The sequence below is a fragment of the Vanessa cardui genome, chromosome 20 (assembly GCF_905220365.1).
Source record: "Vanessa cardui chromosome 20, ilVanCard2.1, whole genome shotgun sequence".
NCBI classification, from domain to species: domain Eukaryota; kingdom Metazoa; phylum Arthropoda; class Insecta; order Lepidoptera; family Nymphalidae; genus Vanessa; species Vanessa cardui.
In genome coordinates, this window is record NC_061142.1 from 2,351,446 (window position 1) to 2,372,389 (window position 20,944).

Genomic DNA, 20,944 nt, shown 5'->3' on the forward strand with positions numbered 1-20,944 from the left:
AACATTTTCAAAAGAAGTGTTCTGATACCTTTTCATTTATGTCACATGTTCCAAGTTGTTCAGCGTTTTTAATTTAATATTTAGTTTATCATAGGTCAAATGAAATGAAAACTGAAAGCGTTTCAAACGATTTACTGTAAATGATGTATAAGCTCTTTTCAAGGAATGTAATATTTTAGTAAATAAAACGAAAACAGTTCTATTTCAATGCCAAGGGCGACGTCAGTTAGAAATGTCAAATGTAGACGTCTAGAAGAACAGAAAATATTTTTTATACAATGAAAGTAAACATTTTTACGTTGGTTTTAATATTTTTAACAAATTTCAAATTTTGCAAAAGCATTTCTTATAGGAACTACACTCTATACAATGTCGTTCCAATTGAGAGGTATCAGTTGGTTTTTCTAAAGAATCTTGAGCAACAGAAGTATTTAAACGTGATTTTTTGGACGAGGCCGTTTAAAATGTACAGTGATGTACAAATACTGGTCGCCCCGACTGACTTGGATATGTTCAAAGAAAGGTTGAGGCATTTCCGAATGAATGGAGTTATATTGACTAGTGATATACAAAAGTAAGTAGCACAATTATTGATTATTTATAACTTATAATAAATATCGAGATTGAAAAGATATAATAAACTAGCTATTACTCGCTGCTTTTGCTCGCGTAGAAAATTTATTTATTTAATATTTGGGAAACAAACAGATATAAAATATAATCTAATTACATAATACAGTTTAGATATAAAATTATCCAGCGAAGTTTCCATCGATTGATAAAACATAAAATGCACTCAAATATTTTAACACAATAAGAAAAAAAATTATTTGACAATATTAAAAGTATATAGTAAATCGGTCCAGGAGCTTTGTGAGAGCGAGACAGAAAGAAAGACAGTCAGATTTCCTTTCGCATTTATTCTAAGATTATGTTAATTAGTATAGATAAATCTAAATATTAATAAAACATTATAGCAACCTAATTTCTTGTCAAATCTTCTTTGCATTTGTCTAAAGAATTCCTTGTGGATTTTTACAGAACTTACAAATACAAATGTAAATTAACTAAAAAGAATAAAACAATTGGTAAAGAGGAGTAACAATCCTCAATTTTGATCAAATCCTTCACGTGATCAGTACATACAACTATGTCTACATAATTTTGTATTAAGTCCTTATTTAAATGGTTTCTAGGTTTTTTGATCATCAAAAAATCCGTGGCTACACACGTATGCAGATAGACACATTTGCATGGGATGCTTATCACAATTTAGAGGGAGTATACCAATGGATGACTGATATAACTTCAAAATATTACGATAGGATAGCTTTGAAAACAGTTGGAAAATCTGCTGAAGGTAGAGAGATATTAGCCATTGAAATCAGAAATCCAAAAGCGAAATCAAAGGTTATAGTTGAAGGCGCAATACATGGTAACGAATGGATCACAACTGAGTTCGTCACTTACCTCGCGTACAAACTTATCAATGCTGATAAATCATTGAACTCGCGTTTGAAACAAGTGGCAAGGAAGTATCATTGGTTCCTGATACCCGTCGCTAATCCTGACGGTTATAATTATAGCATGACAGTTGTGAGTATTGAATTAATCTATAATAATAGTACAATAAATTAGCCAATTCAAGCTTTAGTAATGGGAGATGTTTAAAATGTTTATGAATACATCGTGGTTTTTTGAAATTCAAAAATGATAATAATGGATTTGATCAGACTCAATGATAAAACAGTTAAAGAAAATAAAACAAATTAAATATTAGATGTTAAAGCTATCTCTTCCATACAACCTCAAGGTTGAGGTTGTATGGAAGATGGACCATAAAAAATGCCTAGATTTAGGCTCGGACTCCATAACAATTTATTATGAATGCAATGTAAATTTGTTTTTGTGAAAAGAACAACTATTCGAGTTTCCTGCCGTTTCTTCTCGCTGGAGGCTGCTCTCCGTAACGGTAGTAGTATTTAAATATCAACGATTCAAGAACCTCTTTTTGCGAAGCTTACTTTAATCATATTGATTTGATTTGACATATGTATATTTACTTTAATAATTACAATTATACCTCTTTAGTTCTAGTTTTAGCCTCGAAATAATATTTTACACACTTGTATAACCAAATGATTATTTAAAGGATCGTCTATGGCGTAAAAATAGAAGAGATCTCGGCAACGGGACGTTTGGCGTTGATTTAAACAGAAATTTTGACTACAGTTTTTGCAGTAAGATTTCGAACAGTCTTTAAATATTGTAGTATTTTAAACAATACTTTGATTGTCTGTAGCTAAGAACTGATTGAGATTGTTCTCTCTCACAGATCACGGAGGAAGTAACAATCCTAACAATGAATATTATTGTGGACCGGAACCTTTTTCTGAACCAGAAAGCCGAGCTCTGTCTTACTTTGTAGACAATAATAAAGGAAATCTGAACTATTATTTTGCTTTCCATTCGTACGGACAGAAAATAATTATACCATACTCGGATAGAGTTAAACATATAGAAAATTTCTCGGAAATGGTAAGCTGTAATTATTGACATTTTTACTGATAAAATTATAGAAACTTTAAAAGAAGGAGGTTATCAATTCATCTGTTTTTTTATATTTGTTACCTCATAACTTTTGAAACCGATTTCGATATTTTTTTGTATGTTTGAAAGCTAGTGCTTCCTATGTGGTCCTATTAACTGGCTCCAAATATAAGAATAACTATATCTACGTTATATAATAGTTAATCGACTTTTAAGCAGTATAATATTTTTCATTTCATTTTACTTAGGACTTAAAAAATATTTTAAATACGCAATTATTTTTATTACTTTTTAGTGCATATTAATTTATTTTAAAATATTATGTTTGAAGTAGGTTTTTCTTTTCAACCGACTTCCAAAAGGAGGAGGTTATCAATTCGTCTGTATTTTTTTTTTTTTTTTTTTTTTTTTTTTTTTTTTTTTTTTATGTTTGTTACCTCATAACTTTTTACTGGGTGGACCGATTTTGATAATTTTTTTTTTGTTTGAAAGGTAGTGCTTCCCGTGGGGTCCCATTTTTTTTTTATATTTTTCCGATGATGGTATCCATATGAAAACGACATAAGTCTTAAATTTGCATTATGTATATGCGCGACAAATAGGTGAATAACTGAAAATTACGTTAATGAATTTTGATAATTATTTTTTTATTATAAAATATATACTTCAAGGGTAATTTGGTAAAAGTTTGGTAAGGTTCTGAGCACAGGATCCATGACAAAGTAACGGAACGGAAGGGAACGGAACAATTCTGAGGAGCACGTTAGCGATACTCAGTCGAATCTTTTATTTATAGGTTATTTGGATATTTGAGTCACCTTCCGTAATGTGGTTATGTTTATGTAATTATCATAGTCGAATATTTTAATCAACTAGCTACCCACCCTGGCTTCGCACGGGTGCAATACTGATACTAAATATACTACAGAATTTGTTTATTTACGACATCACATCACAAACTTCTAAAATTATCAGTGTTTTTTTACTATATTGTTCATGTATTATATACACAAACCTTCCCCTTGAATCACACTATATTTTAAAAAAAACCGCATCAAAATCCGTTGCGTAGATTTAAAGATATAGGGACAGAGAAAGCGACTTTGTTTTATACTATGTAGTAATGGAACTCCTATACGGCTCGCAGTTAGGGTGCGATATGGGGCAGAATTTCTTACTATCTTTAATCAAATTTTGTGTATGTGTTGTGATGTCATATGATGTGCGAAATATAGTTGGTCTTTTTCAAAGTTTTTTTACTGAGTTCGATTACAGCTCTTTCGAGGGATCCTTGTAGTTTACGCCGCGTGACGTATTAAATCCGCATTTTCGAAAGTCTATTTTTGCTTTATTCGCAAGTTTCCTTTGAAATTGTCCTCGAAGTAGTTTCTGACTCATATAAACGGAACGCTTAATCTATTCATATTAAAAAAAAATAGTTAGTCAACATCAGCTTCACTTAAAATCAAAAAATAAATAAAAATTTTAACAAAAAGAAAAACCGACTTCAAACAAAACACTATTTTAAAACAAATGAATATGCACGAAAAAGTAATAAAAATAATTGCGTATTCAACATATTTTTTCGAGTCTTCCTAAGTTAAATGAAATGAAAAATATTAGACTACTTAAAAGTCGATTAACGATAATATCATGTAGTTATAATTATTGTTATATTTGGAGTCGGTGTCAGCCAATAAAACCCTACAGAATATCTATCAAAAAACAATACGAGAATACTAAATTATTTAGGTAAGTATTTAGATAATTTGTAAAAAAACATATTTGTTAAAACAAATATGTAAAATCATTTTACAAATTACCTTTTACACAATAATATACTGGATCAATCAAGGGGCTCGTATCGCTTCTTTCTTTTGATTGTTGGGGCAAGGGCACCGTGGCTGACACCGGCTCCAAATATATCAATAACTATAACTACATGATATTATCGTTAATCGACTTTTAAGTAGTCTAATATTTTTCATTTCATTTAACTTAGGAAGACTCGAAAAAATATGTTGAATACGCAATTATTTTTATTACTTTTTCGTGCATATTCATTTGTTTTAAAATAGTGTTTTGTTTGAAGTCGGTTTTTCTTTTTGTTAAAATTTTTATTTATTGTTAATTTTTTTATTTATTTAATCCCATAACACTTGCCTTTATGACGACACAGTGTATCAAAAACACAGAGAAACAAAATCACTTAAGCTAATAACAGATTATATTAATACAAGTGATGAAACGCGCTTATTCTATCCCAACATTGTGAAAGTGCCGCTTTGAGGAATAATGAAAAAAATATTTCATGAAAATATTTCGTAAACATTTTTTTGTCTGTAATTTGAATACAGAGTAGCTTAGTAGGTCATGCTAAGCAAATATTAGATAGGAAAGTCACTAGACATAAATAGGCTGTTGGTTCATACAAAAGATTTATTTCAAGCAATGTTTGTCTTGAACGCTACATGTGCGCATAAGAGGTAGCGGATACTAACGCGATTATATACGTCATGTGAGAAATTTAATAAAATAATGAAACTCTTAAGAATTCAGTAAAAAGGTCATATACTATATGCTTGATTTAGCTTTAAAATAAATAATGACCAAGAACAAAATGATATTCCAAATGAATATTTGATTATCTATATTAAAATTATAAATGTGAAAGCAGCTCTGTCTGTCTGTCGCTCTTTCACAATACCGCTGAACCGAATTTGATGAAGTTTGGTATGAAGCAAACTTGAACTCCAAGTAATAACATATACTACTTTTTGCCAAACACATGACAACCAACACCCTAAAACGAGCGACTAATAGGAACAAATAAAAAATCTTCTGACCAATATGTGACGTTTTCAATACGATTTATAAAATAGACAGTTAATATAATTTTATTGAACATCATAACGAAATAATGCTATCCGCTCCCGCCCACGTCTCATCCGTAATTTAGCCTTGCGGTTAAATTCCGCAGGCCATAATTTACGGATGTTATTCATGATAGTTGACGTAGCCATGCATATCGTAGTAATGCATCTTTCCTATTCGGCTTCCCTTAAGCCTTTCAAAGCCATTAAGCAAATAGGGGACGTATGATACTTGTAGATACAATAATAATTTAGTGCCTGTCGTTGTTGTTGATATGAAAACAATATTATAGATGGAAATATAAACGAATCTCTGCGTTGTACGTTTTATAACTCTCTTCCAGACCAAATTTCTTTTGACTATAAATAGACATGGGTATATTTAGTCACATTACTAAAAGCCTGTATTGAGTCATATTTTTGGTCAAAAAGGTTTGCAACTAATATAAGAATGATTGTATTTATTCTGATTTTTTTAATTAATTTGAACCTTAAATAAAATTAATAAGACGTTATTTAAGTTAAGTAAAGTCGTAGACGAACAACTGGATTATTTGATGAAGGTTTAGCAGGGCACTTAAAGAATTCTAATCACTTTTAATTCCATTAGTGCCAACTATTGAATAGGAAATTTTAATATCATTAATAATAATTGATAAATCGTAATCCATATTATAGATAGCTAATGATGGATATATGTATTATCACAGTTTGCATCTCATGGATTTTTTTTTCCAAACCTTAAAATCGACGTTTTGAGGAAGAAGGTCTTATCTTTATATCTTTGAAGTACCCACGCCTCTTTGTTGAATATTAGTAAATTTTGAATCATCAATTTATTCCTAATTGTGTCAAGGTGTATAAAATATTTAAAAAAGGAATTATTAATTTCCGTTACGAACAAAGAGTCCGAGTTAAGGAAATAAATCGAATTGTATCACAATTGAGATGCTTATGCAAACCGTAGACGCGCACGAATGGAATATTCATGCGAGTTTTGAATTTCAAATCCCGTTTACAGGAAAATTATGGGAAACAAGCTATATTGAAAATGTATAAATTGAATGGCGTCAAATACGGAGTCGGAACTATTTACGACACGTACGGTAAGTGTGTACGTAGTGAATAGCTTATGAGTTCGTATAGAAAATTCTAATGAGATGCTAATATTTCTTATAGGATGCAGGATATCTGGAGACAGCATATCGTGGGTGAAGAAAACTTATAAAGTCAAGTGAGTTTTTTATTTATTTAAAAGAAAGAATAATTAAATCAATACATGACTTACTCCACAAAATCGTCACACAGATTGTAGAATCTTGTAGGTTAGTAAATAAATCGAAAAAAATATTTAGTCACGATAATTTAGCTTCGATGATATTTCGAATTCAAGTTCAAAGTTCTCAATCTTACTCTCATGTACTGTATTATTTCGACAAGCATTACCATCTACTTATGAATTCTTATTACTTTATAAGCAGTATTTATTTTCTTCTACACACGTAAAATAGTATTATAAATAGTATGCTATAGCTATAATATAAATAGTATGCTATAGCTTAGTGAAGGTTAGTAAAGTCAAATTTTCCAAATGACAGACAGACCGAAAAAAAGTGTAAAAAATGTTATGTTGATATATGTACCGTCTAAATATACATATGCATCGAGTAAAACAGGCCATTTTGGTATGACAAAAAGACACTCCAATTTTATTATATTTAAAACCCGTTGTATTCCTTGCGCCGGTTCTTCTCAGGTCAGGGTAATTTCTTTTCCGAACCGATGGTACTTTTTCAGTTGACAATCAATAAGAAAGTGTAATACTTCTGTATTGAATAAGGCAATTTGAGTTTGAGTTTATTATATGTATAGATTAAGATTACGTAATTGTCTCGAGGTCTGTGTTTTTGGCATATGCGTATATTTTATGGTTATAAAGTTATTACTGATGGTTCGATGTATAGATTCGCCGTCTGAAGTAAAGTATTTCCCGTTCAAAACTCAGTCTACAGCACAAATTGCGATCCTCTCAAGTTTTAACTCACGTAACTCGATATTCATATAACAATACACGTCTGCCTTGCAATTTGGATGTACTGAAGTTTGTATCGTTTTTATTTCCAATATTAGTTTTATTTATATGCATGTAACTATTCGAAACTATTTTATTAATTTGATTATCGATGAATATAATTATAATTATTGAAAAGAAAATATTCGACGAGTATGAATATTGTATTATTTATATTTTTTTATCCAATGCTGGGCTAAGGCCTCTTCTCCCTTTAAGGAGCATTTTCCATCATATTGCTTCATGAGGATTAGAGGATACACTTATTGCAGAATTTCGTTGAAATTAGACACATCCAGGTTTTCTAACGATGTTTTCCTTCTTCGCCGAGCACGAGAGGAATTTTAAAAACAAATTAAGCACATGAAAATTCAGTGGTGCTTGCCTGGGTTGGATCCTGCAATCATCGGTTAAGATGCACGTATAGGCCAACTCGGCTTTCAATTTTTTGATTTAGTGAATTAAAAAAAATCTATCAATAGTAAATGCATTCTGAAGATTAGTTCTCGTAAAGATCGAAACATCAAACCAAATGTTAGTTTAGTTTGTAAGATATTTGATGCTTATGAAATACTTGTTAAATATTTATTGGCAAGAGCTCGGAACAGCCTCTGTAATATAACTGTGATATCGATATAGATAAAAAACTCAATTACCTTCTCGTCTTACGTTCTGATAGCGAGTTTGTATCTGAATTCACAATATTGATAATATCCAGCGAAGCAGTATTACAAGGGAAAATAAAATTTACGCCAAAGAGTCATTTATTAAAAGGCAATTTTTGAAGTTATCATTTTTTCGTGATACCAGAAGACGTACTAGAACTAGCTCTTGCACATATACATATTTACACTTACTCAAATCGGAACATTATTAAGAATTGCTAATTGCTGATGATGACACAGGTCAGCTAGTTTAAAGTTCTACCACTAAGATAAATAGTAGTAGTCAGTTTCAAAGCATATTCATAAAATATGGGCTAGGCCTTATTTATTTCTTTATCAAAGGCTATCGATCATAAACCCACTAAACACATTTGCACACAAGCGTTCCTTAACATTTTTTTTTTAATTTGGCAGCAGAGGTATTTTGAACGCTTTCTGGGATCCTGTGGTAGAACCATATATTCGAGTACATTGCCCAAAACAAAGCCGTATCACCTCGTATCACCATCTTTTATATTTATATTTAACTTCTCAGATACTCTCTAGCGTTCTACCTTCGTGACAATGGCTCGTATGGTTACGCGCTACCACAGGAGAAGATTCAGCCGACTTGCAGGGAAATGCTCATAGGATTGGTGGAGTTAATGACAGTCCGCCACAGATATGTTGGAAGGGAAATTTTCAGTTCAGCTTATTGTTTGCTACCTGTTCCATTATTTGTTTTGATGTTTTTATTTTATATACTTTATTAAATATTTGATTTTTATTTTTCTTTTTTTTTTTCATCTTTCCTAAATGATTTTGTGATACTTATTTAAAAATCAATTTTAGAATTGCCTATTCTTGATCAGAGATTATTAATATGCCAGAATATAAAATTGCTAATTGATTTTATCAAAGTGTGTTTTATACTAACTACCCATTCTGCCGAGATGGATTCGGGTTCAAACCCAGGCAAGCACCACTATATATATGTGCTTAATTTGTGTTTATGATTCATCTCGTGCTCGGCGGTGAAGGAAAAAATCATGAGGAAACCTGCGTGTGTCTACTTTCATCGAAGTTCTGCCATATGTGCATTCCACCAACTGTTACTTTACTTTTTTTTACCCATTCTGGCTTCACGCATAATACAATAATGTCCAATATGTAACTGTTATATTAAAGAACGAATATAAAAAAGTAATATTATTAGTTTATGATGTGATCCGTCAAAGAACCAAAGGCATCGACATAGCCCACCGGATTAGTAAGCTGAAGTGGCACTGGGCTGGTCATATTTGTCGTAGATCCGACAACCGTTGGGGAAAAACGTGTTCTAGATTAGAGACCGCGTCTCGGCAAACGTAGTGTAGGACGTCCTCAGGCACGGTGGAGTGACGATTTACGCAAGGCGGTAGGCAGGAGCTGGACGCGACTAGCCGGAGAAAGACTACAGTGGCGTGTACTTGGAGAGGCCTATGTCCAGCAGTGGACAAAAATGGGCTGATGATGTGATGTGATGTGATGTACAGATGGCGGGAATGACCTTTGTTTAATACTATGGACAGATTATATATATTACGGTTTTTAAAATTTATTCCTTTCTCAAATTCAGTATGATATATAAAATAACATCACAGAAATTCTTAAAATTACAACAGAAAGTGTTCTAGTAACTACATTAGTATGAAAACAGCTTTATATTCAATACACATTTTATCGCCTTCACTTTTAACAAGTGTGTTCATACCTTTAATATTATCATTACATAGTGTAAAACAAATTTTCTTAATATTGTCTGTTCCTATGTATGCTTAGATCTTTAAAAGTACACAACGGATTTTGATACGGTTTTTGTCAATAGATTGATTCAAGAGATAGGTTATATGTTTAATACATGCACAATATAGTATCTGATTAATTTATAGGTTTTCAATGTTATGTCGTAAATTAGGACTTATCTTTAAACACCTATATTGTACACGCTGGTTGAGCTATACGAGATAGATCAAAATAAAAGTTTTTTTTTTATGGAATAGTAAATGGTCACCATCACCCATAGACAATGACGCTGTAAGAAATATTAACTATCCCTTACATCGTCAATGCCCCACCAACCTTGGGAACAAAGGCTATGTCCTGTGCCTGTAGTTACACTGGCTCACTCACCCTTCAAACTGGAACACAACAATACTGCGTGCTGTTGTTTAGCGGTAGAATATCTTATGAGTGGGTGGTACCTACCCAGGCGGGCGGGATTACTAATTTAATAAACCCTAAGAGAAAATGAGTCATCGATAGAAAATTAGTCATCGAATTTTAATACATTTGGTTTTCGTACAAAGTTTTTATCCATCGATTAAATATTTATTTCAAGGAAACGTCATTTTGACAATTACTTTATACAAGATGTGAAATCTCGACGGTTTAAAATATTAATATAAAATCATATTGTCATTATAGACTGACGATGAAATTATTAATAATATCCATTTTGATAACATGCATCAGCTTTTGTACTTCAAAGAAATACAACAACCATACATTATTCAGAGGAATACCAGTGACGGAAAACGATTTGGAATTCTTCAATAATATAAGTAAAATTGACGGCGTTAACTATTGGAGACTTCCAGGTCTCGTGTATAGACCTGTCGAGTTCATAATACCCCCAGATAAGAAGAAACAATTCGTCAAAGAAGCTGCTATCAAAGGAATTTATCTGACAACTCTCATAGAAGATATCCAGAGGTAAATAGAAAGAAAGAGGTATATAGTTGTTCAAATTCTGGTTCTTGATGGAATCCGATTATAAAACCCATAGTAGCTTCTAGTTAATATAAATTCTCTCTAGTTGCATTTAAGAGGCAAATTGAATAATGATTTTAATTTGTTTTAAAACTGCAAAGAAATTAAAATTAGTAGATTTCGAATTAAGCGATAATGTGAGATGATAAAAATAAAAAAGCTAATACTTTTGAAGTTTTCAAAGGTTTTCGTTCAACCTTTTATTATTCTGCGGTTAGCAATGCACTGGATTTTTTTAAGAATATATATATTTTTACAGACCAAATAGATATTTGTACAGTATACAGGTAAACTTTATCCGAATCAACATAGAATATTTATAAAATATAAAAATAATAAAATTGTTTTATATCAAATATAGCGATAGTTGTTTTACCCATTTTTTTGACATAAAATTGCAGCATATTTAAATTGGTGCCAAAGTTTTAGGACGAACAGAGTGAAAACACTGATAGATTCTAAAAAGTCGGTTTTTAAATTTCTCTAATGAAGTGAGTTCTTACAAAAGGCTAATGAGTTGTATTTGTTTTAGTACAGATGATTAAGCAGATTTTGTGAATTAATTAAAAAATCTGAGGAATTAAAATATTACTCATATTAGTGTTGTCTTAAATTTTCGCGATTATTACACATTTAAATAAAACTAGTTATAACGGATTTGAATCGCGTATATTAATTATTTTTGGCATCCCGACGTTTCGAGCACTTTACAGCGTTCGTGGTCACGGGTAGACTGGTCTACCCGTGAATATACGCGATTCAAATCCGTTATAACTAGTTTTATTTAAATTAGTCATATTAATTCACTTAATTTAATTTAACGATTACCTTGCACCCAAAATGATTTTTTGGCGTCGAAATGCAAATGTTGTTCTGAACTGAATAACATATCAATTTATTAAATCCGAGCACCACTTCGAATAGGACTAGGTACTTGTGTTTTTAAATAATCTCGGTCAAGGAAAAACATCGTAAGGAAGACTGCATATAATTTCTTCATTAATTGTGTAACCGACTAATATCTCTAAAGCGTGGTAGGATAAACTGCAAAACTCTTCCTTAAGAGTCAGCGAATCCTCTGTTTGTGATTGGGATAAAAGTTAAACAACAGACGACATACATTATTACCCATTGAAAACTGCTTTTGTATCATATCATAGTAATTTGATAAAATCTAAATCAAAATACTCCATATTCAAGCATGCTCATAAAATAACTTAAAACCATAAAGCTACAGTAAGTATTGAATTCATTGTAAAACTACCAATAGAATCGCCACTGAAATCGGAATTGTAATTATTTCTATGCCGCATTGGTATAAATAAAGAAATTAACTATTTATGTTTCAGCGCGTTCGATCAGCAAACTGTTAAAACGTATATAAGACGTAACATGGAATCCTTCGACTGGTCCAGCTATTTCCGACTGGATGACATTTATAATTGGCTGCAGGACCTAAATAAAATGTATCCAAAATCAATGCAATTGATAAATATAGGAAAAACGATAGAGAAACGAGATATTCTAGCAGCTCGGGTTGCACTGAATAAAAAGAAGAACAAGTAACGTATTTGCTTCAAATTATCTAAAGAAATAAATCAAATTGAAGCGTCTGTCTGTTAATTTCATAATTTTTTACGTCCTTGCAAATCATTATTTTTTATTTTTCTCTGTATGTCTTCTTTCAAATGCTATTTATATGGGGAGTACTCTAGGATGCGGCCCGTTTCGAGTTAAAGCTTAGAGTTCAACTTGAATGTTTAATCAAACCTAAAAATGTCCATCGATAATTAAAACTCTTGACTAGAAATATTTTAGTTTTTCCGTAAATAAGATACCAGTTTTGCATCCGTTAATTCTGATAAGTTATACTTTTTTTATTTCATGTATAATCTTCGGTATTCTATTTTTTAAGGCTTAGTTTTAGTGATAAATCAGCTCAATTAATCAGGCTATCTTAACAATACGAAAATGACCGACTCTTTTAACTAGCAGGGTCATAAGCCTGAAAATTAAGAAAGGCTAAAATCTGATTTTGGATAAAAAATCTATCAGTATTTCTGCAAAAACGACGATCTCACGAGTTATCATAGGCAGCAGTTATATAAGTTATCTATCTATATACTTTATTTTTTAACTTCTTATTCAATTTCAGACCGAAAGTTATCGTAGAAGGTGGTATCCATGCTCGAGAGTGGATTTCGATAGCCTTTGTCACGTATTTTCTGCATCAGATCGTAACAGCTAAAGAATCCAATGATACAGCTTTGATAAAAATAGCTGAAACATACGAATGGTTCTTTGTACCGGTGCTAAACCCTGACGGATATGAGTATACACATCTTAAGGTACCCGCTAATAAAGATCTTGTTGAGGTTATTGTTATAGAAAAAGCATAAAATGCAGACTAAGAAATGGACCATGTGCTGATAAATTACGATCGCACAAAATTAAGAAGCACAAACACAATTAATACGTTTTTAGCCTTGAAAACTAACATGGTTCGATAGCCTGTGTCAGTTTTGTTGGTGACTTTCATCGACTGCTTTTGATGAAAATGCTGTTTAGTGGAAAAATTACTGAAATTTTAGGTTGTATCAGTAAAAAAGATTTCGTGTATTAAGAAAAAATTCTAACGCCATAGGAATATTACTTTTTTTAATAATATTAATACTAAAATCTCTCTGACAAAAATCACAGACAAAGATTATTATTGGAATTGATATACTATATATTTTTTAAATATAAAAATACATAATATTATAGAACTAGTTAGTTAGGCTTATAAAAAAGTTATTCATTTAAAATTTTGGAAAGCACACCCCGAAATAAACACGTGACGTCAACATTTATAGCAACATTAATATTTAAGCAAGCTTTATATATATTTGCTATGAGGTAGTGATATATCATCAATTTGCAATAATTTTAATTCGACTTCCTAGAATCCTCCTCATATGTACCTTGTGTATATGTATTTGAATTAATATAATGTACCACTAGTATTTACTCCCGTGTTAATGAATTCGTAGAACGATAAATTCCCTAAAAGATCGAGGGGATTTAATTAAAGGCCTGCTGAAATCAGCCGCTTAATCATTGGGTCTAATATCATTAGTACAGAAACAAACTAGTTAGTCCAAGAAAAATAGTGTCGAAATTAATATTGCTTCAATAAAATATCCAAATGGACTAAATTAAGTAGATATAGATTTTCGCCTCAAGGATAGCGAATATTACATGAACAATCAAAAAAAAATATTCACCAATATCTCATAAGCATGCAAATATCCCATAGTTCTACTGTCCTGTGAAAGTTATATAATACCAATTTTGATTTAATTTACTTTTCAACCAAAAAATGGTGTGTTTGCTTAACGTCCTTAACCAGTACAATGCGCCTCGTATGTTTCTCCCTTGCGGAGAAAGACATATATTTCTCTGTTGGAGGCCGTAACATCTATTTAATATATTGCAGGCAAGTGATAAATATATTTTCATGATGTATATTGAAAATCGAATGCTATAATGTATGTGCTTTAATAAGTGGTCACTGACAACGTACCGCACTGTAGAAATAAAATTCAATATCAACACATCGAGTTTTAGTTTCTTAAACGTGACGGGGTCTAATAAGCCCCGTACTGATATTATGCCTTTAAACGAGGTCTTAAACGCCCCGTATCGCTGGAATGCAATAAAAAAATTAATACCAAATGGATTAAGACTTGTAAAATAAAAATTATATTTTAATTTTATTTTTAGCAATACATGAGGTTTCCTTTTACAGGATCGGATGCATCGAAAGAACGCAAATGATGTGGACATTAATAGAAACTTTGGTATCGCGTTTGGAAGTAAGTTTCTGCATACATTTATTGGGAATACAACTACTCGTATCTTACACATAACTACTAGTAAGCTACTCTTATAAAAACTACTTGATATATATTTCTTAATCTGATAAGCCATCAAGCTAAGTGTGATCGTATTTCTTCTTCTTTTTACTCACATTTTTTTTATTATTTTATGGCGGATGACCAAATAGGCAACCTGATGGTAAGCGATCATCCGCCTATTGACAATGGTGCTGTAAGACATATTAACCTATGCCGCGTCGATGGCACCAATCTTGGGAACTAAGATTGCAGGTACAAGACTACAGGCACAAGGGATATGACATCCCTTATGCCTGTAGTTACACTGGCTCACCCAATCTTCAAACTGGAACACAACAATACTTATTATTTTTGGTTGGCGGTAGAATATCTGATTAGTGGGAGGTACCCTTAGACCAGAGCACAGACTGTTCTATTTAAGTAGGAAATAATTATGGATTATTTTTAGAAATATATACCTAGAATAATACTTAAAAAAAGGTCACATTATACGTATTACCAGGTAAAGATATAAAACAGGAGAAAGTTCTAATAACTTAATCAATCCAATTAATGACTTTCATCCACGTCATGGTCCGATCGGATCCCATGGGTATCTATTGTATCTCCTTAAATAAACTTGGCATTACTTATTATTGATTATGAACTATTGATCTAATTGATGTCGATTCAGTTTCGTCTGAAAGATAATGATGCCCACGCACAAAAGCCTTCAGGGAATCGGAAACTGAAAGTGTTTCGATAAAATTAAGACAACCACCGAACTGTTATATTTACAAAGGACATAATAGTTTAGGAAACATTCTCAGAATATCCAAGTAATTCGACACAAGCACTATTGAGAACCATTTTCTTGGTGGTTTTTTTCTTGAACAAAGCCCTACGGCTTTGTTCAAGCCCGTCTGGGTACCACCCATCAGTTATTCTACCGCCAAATAACAGTACTCAGTTATGTTGTGATCCGGTTTGAAGGATGAGTGGGCCAGTGTAACTACAGGCACAAGGGACATAGCATCTTAGTTCCCAAGGTTAGTGGCGCATTGAAGATGTAAGGAATAGTTAATATTATATTATATAACTTACAGCGTCATTGTCATTGGGTGCTGGTGACCACCTACCATCAGGTGGGCCCTTGCTCGTCCGCCAAACTATTCCATACAAAAGTACTATTGTGAACCATGTTTATAGCGACGGACAAAAGTAAAGCCATTAGATCCGAAGTGAAGAATCTATCAAGAGTAATTAATTTGTTGTTCTTGTTTTTGTTACGTTATCAAGTCAACCGTTCAAGCGATAATAATGCAAGATGTCAGGGATTCACAAAAGTGTGACGTGCACCTAATAAATGAAACTTTACAACATTCTACTTTGCTTGGTTGTAGGACTTTAGCCCATCTGGGTACCAATAATTCATTAGCAAAACTTAGGATTATTATGTTCAGGTTAGGTGGTTGGGAAAGGGTATTTTTGGGGACAGAAGTCATCTTACGTAGGTGGCACATTGGCGATGAAAGGATTGGTCAATATTTCTGACAGTACCACTCACTGTAGACTGTTGATCAATACCACACCTTTATCATAAAAAATAATAAACTTTAATAATAATTAATCATAGAGATGCATATTGGGTACATAATATAACAGTGGTGATTAGCCATTTCTTTCCGATAAACTTTAACTCTGTAGGAAATATAAACCTTATTTAACCAATTAACGAATCAATTAGTATGTGCTCCTTCTGTATCGGTAACTTTATTATTAATACATTTTAATCTGAACCATCTCATTCGTTGATCATCAGTACCAACTGGTGATCAACGACAGTTACCACCAGTTAACAATCAATCCTTGGGTGCAAAGCCTCATAACTGTTAAAATATTGGTAGGTATTTACCTAAGTTAATGTTTCTGGTTAACAGCTGTAGGCGTGAGCCACAACAAGAATAGTGAAATATACTGTGGACCTTCAGCATTCTCTGAAGCTGAGAGTGTCGCCATGGGCAATTTCGTGAGAGGAAACAGTAAAAATCTCCAATATTACTTTGCGTTTCATTCGTATGGTCAGTACATGATCATACCTTACGCTTTCTCAATGAAACATCATGAAAATTTCGACGATGTTGTAAGTATTAGATTAAACTATAGATTAATTAAAAAAAAAAAAAAACAGTAATGTTCTAAATTTGAACTGTATCCAAAAACTCACGATATATAAGTGCTTAATTTTAAAAGCAAAGAGGTAGTATACATGTATATTTACAAACTAGCAGTACCCACGACCTTGTATGCGTTTGAATTTTACAAAAAAAAAAAAAATATTGAGCCTAAGTTACTCTTTATTATATTAATTCCAACCTTTCCAGAGGTTAGTTGGAACAAATACATGCATAATTATGTACCGTGTATACATACATATGCATTTAGTAAAAAAGGGCTATTTTAATGTTACAAACAGACACTCATATTTTATTATATGTATAGATAAATAATATAAATGTGTGTGTATGCAAATCCACACAATTACGTGCAAATCTATCCATCAAAAATGTAATTTAATTTTAGCAAAATGGAACATCAACAGTTCCTTCCATTCATAATGACATTTCAAATTTACATGACATGTCAGTAAGAACACAAATATATTATTCCTATAAATGTATCCCATTTATTAGAGCAACAACGAGTAATGAAACAGAAACTACCATGAATACTGACAAATTCAGATGCAATTACAATGCATACACTTGTAATATTACCTCGACTGCAATGTTCGTATAGGATTCTCGTGGCTAGTCAAATCAAATCAAATCAAAATGTACTTTATTCGAATAGGCTTTTACAAGCACTTTTGAATAGTCATTTAAAACACTTTATCAAGTGAAACTACCACTGGTTCGGAATGCAAATTCTACCGAGAAGAACCGGAAAAACTCAGTAGTTACTTTTTTCAACTTTTAAAAATACAAAGTCATGCTAGTTAAATACAATTAATATATCCTACTTGGAAGTAACCGAGTATTAGTTCCACGCATTTCATCACCTATCAATTTACTAGTGCGATCTTGAGGTTTTGAATTCGAATACTAATAAAAACAAATCCATCGGGAAGCTACCAGTAATAGCCCGAAGATTGAAAGTTAGTAGGGCTTACACAACCGTCCTTAGGGAAGTACGTTGTTAGTCTTGCACCTGAACTTTTCTTATTTATATCGAATAGAGTTTTTTTAGCATTGACGCTTATACGACCAGACTACTTCTACTTTTTTTAAATTAATAAATTTCTAAAATAAATCTTTTACTTTTACAATTTCATTAATTACCTCAAGAATCTGTAGCTTCTCAAAATGAGATCTTAACGAATTATTATGTCCACCTAGTGTCCCATAGTCACATTCATACTTTAAGCATCGAATTTTTACTGAATACTTTACAGTAATTCAAAAAAAAATCCATCTATTTCCCAGAGAAGTATGGGACTCTCCGCTGCTAATGCTGTATCAAAAAGATACGGAACGCATTATTCCGTTGGCACAGCCTATGACACAGTTGGTAAGGATTTTATTTATTAATAGATCTAAGATGCACACTAGATAGAAGACAAATAGGCAATCATCACTGCCATATTGGTACTGAAAGAAATATAAATAATTAATATCACCAATAAACCTTCGACCTTGGCAACTAAGACGTTATCCCTTTGTCCTGTTATACTGGCTTACTGACCTTTCTAACTGTAACACAACAATTAACAATATATTCTATAGTTTGGTAACAAAATTTATAATGAGCGTTTGGTTCTAACGAACCTAGATGGGATTGCACAAAGCCCTATCCTAGCATATTTGATATGTTTTACTTTTGGCTAGTAGTGTTAATTGACCAAATTTGTCCTGGTTTACCAAGAATATTCAGAGTATATACTTATTGGTAAACGCAAGTATAAATTTCAGGCTATATAACTTCAGGCGTGAGCGGGTGTTGGGTGAAGAAATCTTTTAAAGTTCCGTAAGTTACATACATTTTTCATTATCATTAGAGGACATTCACATTGCTACCACAGCTAGCATCGGAATACTTGGCGTTGATTTTTCAAGCCTCATTTAATTCCGCGGTCAATTATTTGGTTAAGCCAAATTTGCATCAAAAATCTCGGTGCACACTAAAGCAAGACGGTATTTCACGTCAGCCCATAGCCCAAGATTACGCTAAGCTTTACCATCAAGTGTAAATTCAGATTAACTGACCCATTTGCCACTAAAAACAAAAACATTTCAGGTATGTCGTGACATTTGAATTACGCGATGATGGCAAACATGGCTTTGCTCTACCAACAAATGAAATTTTGCCAACTTGTATGGAAACTATGGACGGTCTGCTCACCCTACTCAATCCTGAGCAGAAGTTGGGTGTTGTCGATAAGTTAAAAGGGAAAGGAGTGGTGACAAGTATTCTTGATGGTTTTGTTGTTGTTTGGAACATTTTGTTGTTTATTATAGTTCGTTTTGATTGAAGTTTATATCTTTGATTATTAACATTATCAATTTGATTTCCCAATTACTTATATTTTAAGCTAAGAGTGTAAAATTAACAGCCTGTTAATTTTTCGTTGCTGGGCAGAAACTTTTTCCATATAGAGGATAAGGTTTTTGAAGCGTTCTCCACCAGGCTGATCCAGTTCAGTGGATACACATGGCAAACTCTTATCCACCACCTACATCCTCATCATATTTTTCTTCACCGCAGAGTACAAGATGAGTTATAAATACAAATTAGGCACATGGATTCTAATATACTAATTAAATAATTATATTATAATAGATGAAACCAAATTTTAAAAACAAGACAAATAAACGCCTGCTGCGTCCAAGAAACTAAATGGAAAGGGTCAAAATCCAGGGATATCGGAAATGGCTACCAGCTTGTATACCATGGTGTTGATACCAAAAGAAACGGAGTAGGAATCGTATTGGATGAAAACCTGAAAACGAGAGTAATCGACGTGGTTAGGAAGAATGACAGACTCATAAGCATAAAACTAGCAATGGACGGCCAACCGCCTTTGAATTTAATCTCAGCGTATGCACCACAAACTGGATGTTCTGAACAAGAAAAGCACGATTTCTGGGAAGACTTTGACGAAATTATGCAAAATATTCCTTTAACAGAACATGCCCACATAGGAGGAGACCTGAATGGACATGTAGGAGAAAAGAATGACCTCCATGGGTGTCGACCCATGGAGGCTATGGATTTGGCACTAGAAATAAACAAGGAATAAGCATTCTTAATTTTGCATCCAGGCACTCCCTAAAAATAATTAATACATATTTCCAAAAAAAACCGGAACACCTTATCACCTACAAATGTTCAGAATATAACACACAAATAGATTATATTCTCGCCAGCAACAACATCTTTAAACTTTATAAAGACTGTAAAGTGATTCCCGGCAATGGGCTTTCCTCACAACATAGGCTTCTCGTCTCAGTCATGAAACTACCCAAACCTATAACAACACACATCAGCAGAGCAGACAGTATTAAGTGGAAAGAACTGCACTCCATCAAAGGTTCTCCGCTCCTAGAATGGGCCCACGCCTATATGAAAGAAGACATTGAGAGCGACAAATCAGCTAACCAGATGTGGTCTGATTTCGAAAGACTATGTTTGGAAGGGGCAAAAGAGATCCTGGGTATTTCACGTGGAGCACGGCGCATAGGTAAAGAAACGTCCTGGTGGAATGAAACTGCTCAACACATAATAAAGTCAAAGAGAGAGGCATTTAAAGCATGGCAGAAATCGGGTATGGAAGAAGATCACCTACTGTATAAGAATCTTAAAAAGATAGCTAAATCTGCAGTAGCACAATCCATGGCAAAATCTAGAGAAGATTTTTATGACAGATTGGAAAACGCCGAGGATGAGAACTCAATCTACAAAATAGCCCGACAACGCTATAGATCTACACTTGATATTAAATGTAACAAATTCATCAAAAATGCCCAGGGTATTTTACTAACAATGAACAAGGATATCAACATAAGATGGAAGGAATACTACGATCAACTAATGAACGAGGAGTTTTCGAGTAAAAAA

At 32.6% G+C, this 20,944-nt stretch overlaps 1 protein-coding gene across 1 annotated transcript; it reads left to right on the top strand.

The window, feature by feature from the left end:
* Positions 1 to 255: 255 nt before the first annotated feature.
* LOC124538542 lies at positions 256 to 20,126 on the top strand. Its single transcript, XM_047115628.1, has 16 exons — positions 256 to 574; positions 1,197 to 1,596; positions 2,153 to 2,240; positions 2,336 to 2,538; positions 6,445 to 6,529; positions 6,603 to 6,657; positions 8,695 to 8,866; positions 10,576 to 10,892; positions 12,299 to 12,511; positions 13,105 to 13,297; positions 14,740 to 14,806; positions 16,768 to 16,970; positions 18,313 to 18,397; positions 18,799 to 18,853; positions 19,124 to 19,330; positions 19,691 to 20,126. The coding sequence occupies exons 1-16, from the start codon at positions 279 to 281 to the stop codon at positions 20,124 to 20,126; spliced, it is 3,075 nt and encodes a 1,024-aa protein (XP_046971584.1). The 5' UTR covers positions 256 to 278.
* The last annotated feature ends 818 nt before the right edge of the window (positions 20,127 to 20,944 follow it).

What these genes read in the sequence shown, in the direction of transcription:
- LOC124538542 (XM_047115628.1), top strand. Translation starts at nt 279, where the DNA reads ATGAAAGTAAACATTTTTACGTTGGTTTTAATATTTTTAACAAATTTC. An exon ending in AACTATTTACGACACGTACG is followed by an intron (nt 6,530 to 6,602) that starts GTAAGTGTGTAC and finishes TATTTCTTATAG; the next exon opens with GATGCAGGATATCTGGAGAC. An exon ending in AAGAAAACTTATAAAGTCAA is followed by an intron (nt 6,658 to 8,694) that starts GTGAGTTTTTTA and finishes TTAACTTCTCAG; the next exon opens with ATACTCTCTAGCGTTCTACC.